Raw genomic sequence first — 11268 nt, forward strand, 5'->3', positions numbered from 1 at the left:
TTATTGGTCTAGTGATGAGGATTTTCATTTTCTTTATGTTGAGGTGCAATCCATACTGAAGACTTTACTCTTTAGTCTTCATTAGTAAGTGCTACAAGTCATCTTCACATTCAGTGAGCAAGGTTGTGTGATCTGCATATCACACATTGTTAATGAGTCTTCCTCCTATCCCGATGCCATGTTCATCTTCATATAGTCCAGCTTTTCAGATTGTTTGCTCAGTATACAGATTAAATAAGTATGAGGAAAGGATACAACCCTGAAGCACACCCTTCCTGATTTTAGACCATGCAGTATTTTAAACTATGTTCCATTCAAATGATAGCTTACTGGTCCATGTACAGCTTCCTCATGAGCACAAAAAAGTGTTCTGGAACTTGCATTCTTCTCAATGTTATCCACACAGTATATATAATATTATATTGCATTTAATAAGAAATTTACTACACTTTTTCCAAACCGTTCTTTAAGAGGCAGAATGGGAGGGAGTTTGAGCCCCAGAAGTCTGATTCCAGAACTCAAGCTTATCACTATTAAGCCATCTGCCATTGCTAACATTGCATAATCTCCTATATGTCTGTTTACTAATGTTCCCAGAATGCAGCTTTTGTGTACAATGACTCCTGGGTGATTGACTTGAGGATCTTTGATGCTAATGGCAGCCAGCTGAAATAAACTTCCTTAGATCCCTGGAAGTATTTTCTAACCTATCTTTCCATTTTTTTGACATACCCTCAAACAGGCTTACATGAGAATCAACTAGACCACATTTTAGATAGAAATAAAAAAGGAAAATCCACCCAAGAGAAAGGTTTACATAGATTTCTAAGTGAGATAAGTTGTCATTCCTCATCAGATATAAGGATGATGAGTAACATTGAATTTTAAAATTACATCACAATTTCATGTAGATATTTGCATTTGTAACATATGTTTATTGTCTTTTACTATCCGAGATTTTAAAGACAAACAACATTTGCTGTGGAGTCAATTCCAACTCACAGACTCATGGTAGGAAATCCACGTGTTTGTGAGTAGAGCTGTGCTCCATACAATTTTCATTGGCTCTACTTCCAGAAGCAGATCACCAGACCTGTCTTCTGAAGCCCCTCTGGGTGGATTCAAACAGCCAACCTTTGGGTTAGTAGCTAAGGGCTTAACTATTTGTGTGACCGGCATACTCCTTGAGCTTGTGAATCCTAGTGAATAATTATAAATTCATATAGCTTGTTATTAGGTCATTAGGAAAATCCATATATTTGCTGAAGCACGTAACCAATGGCACAGTGAATTTATTCAAGTCAGAGACTAGAAATTATTATTTAATTTACTTGATTATCATTTATCCTTATAGTGAAATTGCAGAGATGGGTCTAGAGGTTTCATATTTCCCCTAGATGTTGTGAAAGCAAATTATGCCTTGAACTTTTTGGGCTCCTCTTTGTTTCCTTGTCATTGTATTGTCATAATGTCAAGAGAAGTAACTTTCACTTGAAATGAACTTCAAGTGAAAATAAGGTTCAAATTATCATTGCACACTGAGAAATATTTTCTTCCATTTTATATGAAATAGACATAGTCATATAAGTGCACATGTGCTTGCACACTCACACACATGCACACAAAGTATCCTCAGCATGTAAATGGATTATTTTCAGGAAGTCTGTTTGGAAGAGTGCTAGTAAGAACCAATGGTAGCTTCTATAGAAGTAGTGTTATGTTACTGAGCCAGTAAAGAAAAGTTGTTTATCTCGTATTTCACACTGTTCTAAATATTGTTTTTATGGAATCATCTCTTCCTAGTTTCTTCTCCAAATTCCAGAAAGAATCTTATGTACTAATTGTCCTAGGAGACTTTTCCCTACCACCATCCATTACAGCTATACTATCAATGGATAATGCTGTCAGCCAGAACCATTAGCAAAACCAGAAAAATCTCATAAACATAATTATGTAAATGTTAAAAAAACATGTTTATATGTTTAAAATTATTAATGAATATCATGATTTTGTTGTGAGTTTTTAAACCCTAATCATTCAATATATATTTTAATGTTATGAAAGGTAGTAAAGTGTGCATGAATGAAGCAAAATTATAAAATTCATTGAAAACAAAAAATACTGACAACAAAGAATATGCTGTTAAATATGTCCCAAGTTGCATTTAGCGAACTTGTTAATGTTTTCTGGTTATCATCATTCTTATGTTACTAATAAGTGAAAAGTGTAGTTTACTTTAACCACTTTTTATAGCGAGTCACAAGTATTTGAATTATAAATCCTCTCCTAATTTGGATGTTAGCACAAGAGAAAAGCACCACTTCTGTTCTTGAAAACTGATACTTGAAATGTTAGTGAGAGAGATGTTCTTTCTTTCTAAAGTGTTACCTGATTTTTTATAAATTTGTTTCTTTAGAATTAATTACTCTTTAGTCAATAAGTCTCTAATTAAAGACTACATGAGTTTCAGCCACATGATATTTTAAAATTTAAAAAAAATTGGAAAGTCGAGCACTCTCCATTTTACCCCAGTCCCTGCAACTCCCTACCATCTTACTACCTTGCCAGTAATCTTAATTGTGTTGTCTACAAGTCCACTATAAATACTTGAATTTGTAACTCCTGACTTATTTCATTTGGGTGTTAATACATACTTTTATTTTCTTTTATAGGATGGAGAACTTAATAAGGGGAAGGAATCCCCCGCAGTATCAGAGAAGTCCTTGCAGAGAAGTGAGTGCAGCACTTTGGAAGAGGCCTGACGAAGAGTGTAAGTATGTTTAAAAGGCTTAACTGAGTTCTAGGTAGCTTTTGGTGAGTAGAGTAATAACAGATTAATCTTTAAGTGATTAGTCAAATAATATGGACACCATAAATACTTATTGAATAGAAATTTTGCCTGAATGCAAAAGCTTAGAACATTTTCTTTAGTATGTTCCTCTGGTACTTCAAGATGCTGTATTACAAATTTGGTTCTGTGTTCAAATGAGATTGGAAAAGGCTGTACAATCTACTATATCCTTCTTAGATATTCGTAACATGCATATCAATAATTCTGAAAAGTCCTGACATTAAAAAATAAAAATTTGAAATGTGTTTTAAAATCAATATTTTTGATTTTCATTTGACCATTGCACATTTTTAACATTTATTTTGTAACTGAACACTCTTTGAAGACTACTGCATTAGACTAAAAAATAAAAATTTGGAAAAAAATATAAATTTATGAGTCAAATGGAAACATTTGATTTGATTGAACTTAGGAAAAGCTTTTGGAAGATGGGGACCATGTATCCTACCATAAAATCTCTCCATTTTGGTCTATTTACAAATTATTAAGTATTAGAATATTTCTTTGTCCTATAAATATTTTATGTAAACATTTCTAGTCAATAGCATTTAGTAGATTGAGACTTTTGACATAAGGCTTCCATATTAAGTTTATAAAATGACCCATAATAACAACTTTCTTCATAGCATATTCATATAATAATTTTCAGGGAAGTAAATCACATTCCATCATGACAAAAAACCTAAATATATCCTTTATAATAACTTACATTTTATAACAATGCAGCTAATACATCACGTTCAGTGAAGTAGACAGTTCTGTAGGCTTTCAGTGTCACATTGGCATTTTAAGTGAGTTTAGAAAACTCTGTTCTGGGTAAAGATCAAGTATATTAAAGCTGGGCATACTCATGGCAAGTGGAGTGTTTTGTTTCATACAAAGTCAAAAGATAACTTTACTGAGCTGACATTTGTGCCATTCAATATAGTATTAGTCTCTTTTAAGTGGTAAATTTATACCTATTAACACTTCAAACAGTATCCAATTAAAACTAAAATTTTTCAAAAGAAAATAGAGTTTATGCGTGTCTTAAAACAAAAACCATTTGCAGGATGCAGAGTCTTGTATAAGAGTATTGCTTATTTTTCTTCTCTATGGTCATTTAGCACAGTCAGCTTAGTCTCTGACATGTTCTGCAGATTTTATTTCAAAAACTTAGAAGAGATTTTTGGAGAAAAATCCACAGGTGATTCTCACTGAGTTTCCATTTAAAATGTACAAAATATTTTCTTTGAGTCTCTTGTACTGGGTTGGTCTGTAGTCAAACTATGATCCAGGGCAAATCCAATCTGACACTTGTTTTTGGAAATAAAATTTTACTGAAATACAGGCATCCTCCATTTATCTATGGCTGCTTTTGCACTACATATGAAGAGTTAAGTAGTTGTGACAGTAACCAAAGGACCCACAAAGTACAAAATATATGTATTGACTCTCTGGTCCTTCATAGTGAAAAAGAAAAAAAAAAAAGTCTGATACCAGTGGTTCTTAAAGGGTGGTCCCCAGAGCAGCAGCATCAACATCACCTGGGAACTTGTCCAAAATACAAAATCAAGGGTTGCAATACATACCTACTGAATTGAAAATTCTAAGAAATAAGTTATTTGTGTTTTAACAAGCCCTATAGGAGATTCTGATGCAAGCTTAAGTTTGAAAACCATAGGGTTGGCTGCAGATGATATTAAATCATCGGCAATAGAAAAGAGAGATGATAATGGGCATATTTCAGAGTTAAGTGTTATTGTCATCTAAAGTAAGGTACATAATGTAACTGTTGCTCATGGTGTAAATCTTCATCAGTTGAAATGTGGCACTCAGGCAGTTTTTGAAATGTCACCACAGGAACTCAGCTTGAACTGAGCATGGAAAGACACAGTGAGAAATGAAAAATCTATAAAATTTTATTTTCTTCCAGAGAGGTCTTCATTATCTCTTGTTAGTATAATGAGCAATCCTGCTCTTCCTGTTAGAGACCAGCGTTAATTCCCTGAAAAAGAAGTCACCATCTTTTTTTATAATGGAAGTAACATATCATGGTTAAAACGATTAACTTAAAGTCACACAAAAGGGTTTATTCTCTAATGTGACACTTACATGCTGCAGAACCCTGGGCTTTTTAAAACAAAAAAAAAATAATAATGTAACCTCATTTTCCTTATCTTTAAAATGAGGGTAATGATAAAACTTACCATGTAGGATTATTTTGATAATTAAGGAAGGTATTTATAGCAAGAACTTGGTACAAAACCTCAGATACAGGAAAAAAAATTTTTTTATCTCTCTACCTTTTTCCACTTTTTGTTATTGTTCTTATTGTAAATTAATCATTTGAGGAAAATAAGCTATGCTTTTTTTATAATGAAAATTATGATCCACAGTTTAGAAACAATAATATATAAGAAGGCCCAAGATGAAAACAAATGATATAAACCTAACATTATTACAGCATTATTAGGCAGTAATTCGCCTAATACAATGGCATATTTCTGAAAATTCAATCTGATTCTACAAAGCCAATATCAAATCTTGACCACAATTTCTTTGTCAACTCCCATGGAAAGCAGCCACCTTGGAAAACTATCATACAAAGCCAAAAGGTAGTGGTTTCTCTTTACTGAGAAAGGAAAGCAGTAGTGGAACTTGGTTCAGACCATAAGATCTGGATTCAAGGCAAATCCTCGCTCATCTGGAGATATAAATTGATATTATTGCAGCATTAATTGGACAGTAATTTGTCTAATACAATACATAGTTCTGCAAATTCTGCATGATTCTGTAAATATAATATGAAGTATTGACCAAGACTTCTTTATCAACTCCCATGGAAAGTAGCCACCTTAGAAAACAATCATAGATGCAGGAAGGTTTTGCTAAGTAACATGGTTCATGTTGTTATTGTTGTTATGTGCCATCAAGTCAGACTCGACTCACAGAGACCCCTTCTTGGGTTTCCGAGGAAGTATCACTATAGAAGTAGATTGCCCAACCTCCCTTCCAAGGAGTGGCTGGTGGGTTTGAACTGCCAGCCTTCTGGTTAGCCGTCAAGTGCCTTAGACACTATGCTACCAGAGCTCCTAGCATGGTTCATAGTACTCTCTTTTATAATCTTTTATCCTTTTTTATAAGATCAACATTAGGTCACCAAACAGAGCTCTTAGTCAATTCTTTCAAATCAATCATTTCTAGCTGTGCTGCTGCATGTAACATAGCTAAGCAAACTTTAGTAAAAATAAGTAAGACATACTTTTACACATGTACATGTCACTCCCCATTAAAATAAATAAATAAATAAATAGCTAGATAAAAGTTTTGTCCTCAGAACCTCTTCCCATTATCTGCAGCCCTATATTCTTGTTTTATTCCCATGCAAATCTCCCACGAAAGTCATCTCTTTTTACCCCATTTAGTCACCTCCCATTCACCCTTTGAACTCATTCAGTCTGGCTCCTAACCAATCACTCTACTGAAATAGCTTTCATTCAGATCACAGACAATCTCTATGTTGCTATATTTATTTTGATATTCTATGTAACAGATTATTACAGTATTAATGGCTTAAAACAACAAACAATATAAATTTATTATCTTATAGTTTCCATGAGTCAGGAGTTGAGTCAGGGTTTAACTGGTTGCTTGCTTCAGAGTCTCAGCAGGCTGCAGACCACCAGGCTACACTCTAATCAAAAGAGGAAGGAGAGAAGGTATAAAGAAATGAATGAACAAAGGAAGGAAGGAACAAGGAAAAGAAGAACAAAAGAAGAAAAATGAAACTTTTGCTCTGAAACAAGATGTTATACACTCACTATTTCTCTTCTGATACAAGCTAAAAATCCTGAAAATTATTCAACAATAATAAAATGATTATGAGAGGTAGAAATAAGGGAGACTAGTTGAGACTTCAGGACTTGAGGAAAGACAATATGATATTTTCCCTGCATTTTCTTTTTATTTGCATTTCAGAAATATAACAAGGATAGATAACAAGGAAAAATAAAAAGCAAGAAAAGCCTATTTTCTTAATCCAAAGAACTGGGAAAAATGAAGCCTAACATAAGTTAGAATCAACTCAATGGCAATGAGTTATCTTTGGAGTTAACAGAGACCTAGCAGAGAGTTTAAATACCTAATCCTGTCTAGCAGGCAGATTGATCCACCAGCAGTGTACAAAAAGGATGTGGGAGCAGCACCTTCTGACCTCCTCTACCTTCACAAAGGGAAGAGAGAAATCATAAGCAGCCCAAAACTGATTCCTGTGAGGTTGGACATGCCATCCCCTCCAAACCTTTTACCAATTCTGACACCGACTGTCCTTCCTACACACTCTCTACTTCTCTGCTGGGTTGATAATTTGTTGCAGTGGCCACGCAGAACTCACAGACAGTACTCATGATTATGGGGTTTATTAGGAAAGTAACAGGTTACAATTCAGGTATAGGGACACTCAGGAGACGATTCTTCAATCAGGACAGCCTCCCTTCTGCCATTCCCACAGCCATGCCTCTCTTTGGCTCTTGACCCCTCAGCCTATCCTCTGCCTTGCTTAGGCAAATGTTACAAAGCTCTTTTATCTTTACTTATAGGTACACCTAGGTGCACTCCACTCCAACAGCAAGACTTCTGCCCAAAGGCACTCAAATTTCTCACTCTATAGTCCTCCAAACCCACCACTCTCTCTTGCTCTCTTGTGCCAGTCTCTTGGTTCTGCTGCCACTGGTGCTAATGCTGCCTCTCTCTCTCTCTCTCTCTCTCTCTCTCTCTCTTTCATCTCTCTCATTTCTCAGCACATGGATATTGGGTCCAAGGATGAACTCCACTCCCTGCCCCTCTCTGTTGATGGCAGTCCCCTCTCTGTGTTGATGGCAGTGAGATTCCCCCTTCTGCCTGTGGAAGGGCTCATTTTAAGCCTATCAGAATGACCAAACTGACCAATCCTCACATTAGAGTTCTATGCACCTTATTTCCATGGTCACATCCCCACAAGTATACCATGTACCTAATTTATATTACTAACAATCTATCCAATCCCCTTGGTAGGCCACAAGTGCCTTATGTTTGCATAGTTTCACCCAGTCATCTGGTGGGAGTCACAAAGACCATGGCTAGAAGAGCCATAGCAAGTTATTCAATGCACCACACAGTGGGAAAAGAGCAGGGCCCCAGGTCATACCATATGGCATCAGGAAATTTTGAGTGAGAATCCCAGCAGTGCTAGAGCACCAGAACAGACCAGATGGTATTACAAGGGCTCCAAAAACTAAACTCTCATTGGAACTACAGCACACAAAACAAGTCGTAATCTACATGCTAAACCTAAATAACAAAAGTGCCTGCTAAAAGAGAAAATTTAAATAAGAGTCTCCTAACATAATAACCAAAATGTCCAAGAAATAATTAAAAATCATTCATCATACTGAAAACCAAGAATCTACAAGATGAGTAAGAAGATAATCAACTCATACCAATACCAAGATGAATTAGATGTTGGAATTATCTGACAAGGAAATTAAAACAGATGTCATAAAAATACTTTAGAACACAATTAGAAATTCTCTTGAAACAAATTTAAAATATAAAATTATAGAAATCATGAAAAAAAGTATTAAAGGAAATTTCAAAATTGAGAAATTCAATAGCAAAAATAACTCACAGAACAAGCTCAATGATAGACTAGAAATGATAGAAGATAGAATATGTGAACTTGAAAACAGATTGATAGAATTTATTCAGTCTGAACAACAGAGAAAATACATGCTAAACAAAAATGAACAGAACCTCATGGATCTGTGAGAAAATAACAAAATATTTAACATTTATATAATCTGATTACCAGAAGGACAGGACAAAGACCATAGGACTGAAACAGCATTCAAAGCAATGGCTGAAAACTTCCCTGAAATAGGCAAAAGGTATACATTGACAAATTTAAGATGCTGGGTAAATCCCACATAAGCTAAACTCAGGGAAAAAAAAAAGTCCACACCAAGACATCTCATAATTAAACATATAAGAACTAAACGCACAAAAAAATTCTTAAAAACAGGTAGAGAGAAATGTTCATTGTTTTTAAAGAAACACAAATTTGAATGAAATAAGTTTTTTGTTATCTGAAATCATGGAAACCTGAGTGAATGACACATTTTCAAGTGTTTTTAAGAACTGTCAGTCTAGAAACTTACATCCATTGAAACTGTTTTTAAGGAAAAATCGACATTCTCTGATAAAAGAAAACTAAGAGAATTTGATGCTAGCAAACCTGTTCCTTAAGAACAGCTAAAAAAAACTCTCCAAACACAAATAAAATGGTAAGAGAAAAAGGCTTGGATCTTTAGAAAGGAAAGAAAAACAAAAATTGGATGAAAGTAGAACTAAGCATAATATACTTTCCTTTATGTTATATTTAGTAGTTGAAGCAAATATTTTAACACTACCTCATGTGGTATTAAATATGTATGTACTGGAGTGCCTAAGGCATTTGACTGCTAACCAGAAGGTTGGTGGTTCAAACCTACCAGCTACTCCATGGAAGGAAGATAGGGCAATCTACTTCTGTAAAAATTTACCACCTTGGAAACCCAATGGGGGTCGCTTTAAGTAGGAATTGACTCCATAGCAATGGTTTTAGTTTTTGGTATCTGATGTGGTACAAAATGTACATATAGGAATTAATTAATAAAATTAATATTTTAAAAATGAATACAGTAAAGGGAACTAGATGGAAGTAAGATTTCTATATTTCACCTTAAGTGGTAAATCATTGAAAGCAGTAGCCTCTGATAAGGTACATATATACATGGAAATGCATGGAGCAACCACTCAGAGTCCTTGTGTGGCACAAATGGTTAAGTGTTCAACTACTAACTGAAGAGTTGGCATTTCAGATCCACTCAGGGTTGCCTCAGAAGACAGGTTTTATGATCTTCTTCTGAAAGGTCACAGCCTTCAAAACCTTATGGAATAGTTTTACTCTACTCGTAAGGTCACCATGAATTGGAATCAACTCCAAAGAAACTAACAACAATAGAAAATACTTCTAAGAAAATTATAAGAGTGATATACTCAAGGACATTATAAATAAATCAAAATGCAACTGGAAAAAAATATATTCAAGTAACTCATAAGAAAATAAGAAAAAAGAAGGTCAAGAATAAGAAAAATAGAGGGAACAAAGAGAAAACAAATGATAAAATGGCAGTCATGTTATTCTCATCAGGTACCACTGAGTCAGTTCCAACTTACAGCAACCCTAGGTGAAACAGAATGGTCCAGTCCTGTCCCAGCCTCACAACCACTGCTATGTTTGAGAATGTTGTTGCAATCACTGTGTCAATCCATGTCTTTGAAAGTCTTCTTCTTTTTCATCGACCCTCTGTTTTACCAAGCATGATTGTCTTCTCCAGGGACTGGTCCCTCTTGATAACATGTTCCAAGTATGTGCAAGGAAATCTTGCCATCTTACTTCTAAGGAGTATTCTGGCTGTACTTGTTCCAAGATGGATTTGTTTGTTCTTCTGGCAGTCCATGGTATATTCAATATTCATTGCTGGCACCATAATTCAGAGGCATCAGTTTTTATTTGGACTTCCTTATTCATTGTCCAGCTTCCATATGCATATGAAGTAATTAAAAACACTATGGCTTGGTTCAGGTGCACCGTAGTCTTCAAAGTGACATCTTTGCTTTTCAACATATAAAGAGATCTTTTGCAGCAGTTTGCCCAATTCAAGATGTTTGATTTTTTACTGCTGCTATCATGGGCATTGATTGTAGATCCAAGGAAAATGAAATCCCTGACAGCTTCAATCTCGTAGTCATTTATCACAATGTTGTGTACTAGTCCGGTTGTGAGTATTTTTGTTTTCTTTATGTTGAGGTGTAATCCGTGCTGATAGGTATAATCTTCACCAGTAAGTGCTTCACGTCCTCTCTGCTTTCCACAAGCAAAGTTATATTATCTCCATACTGTTAATGTATTATCTGCAGGTGTTAATGAGTCTTCCTCCAAAATTTATGCCATGTTCTTGTTCATGTAGTCCAGGTTTTCAGATTATTTGCTCAGCATATGGATTAAATAAGTATGATAGACATATAGCCCTGATACACATCTTTCCTGATTTTAGCCACACAGAATCCCCTTGTTCTAAAATGGCAGATGTAGGCCTCAATATAATTACATTAAATGTAACTAGTGAAAATACCCCAATTAAATAACAGAGATGAGCAGACTGGAATAAAATAAAAAACTTAAGTATATGTGTTTTAAAAGAAATGCTTATATACAAAGACAGCAAAAATGTTAAATACAAAAACATGTAAAAATATATATCATGTAACTCTACTTAAATGAAATTGTTGTTGTTGTTGTTATATGCTGTCGAGTCGGCCCCGACTCATAGTGACCCCTCCTTGGGTTTCCGAGG

At 34.8% G+C, this 11268-nt stretch overlaps 1 protein-coding gene across 1 annotated transcript in view; it reads left to right on the forward strand.

Moving 5' to 3' along the window:
- LRRC7 (leucine rich repeat containing 7) overlaps positions 1 to 11268 on the forward strand; it is a 601965-nt gene that overhangs the window by 6166 nt on the left and 584531 nt on the right. The window contains 1 exon segment of the mRNA XM_007948315.2: positions 2673 to 2770. Coding sequence (XP_007946506.2) covers positions 2673 to 2770 — 98 coding nt within the window.

Source organism: Orycteropus afer, unplaced genomic scaffold, assembly GCF_000298275.1.
Source record: "Orycteropus afer afer isolate SDZICR_OR568_19922 unplaced genomic scaffold, OryAfe1.0 scaffold00213, whole genome shotgun sequence".
NCBI lineage: Eukaryota > Metazoa > Chordata > Mammalia > Tubulidentata > Orycteropodidae > Orycteropus > Orycteropus afer.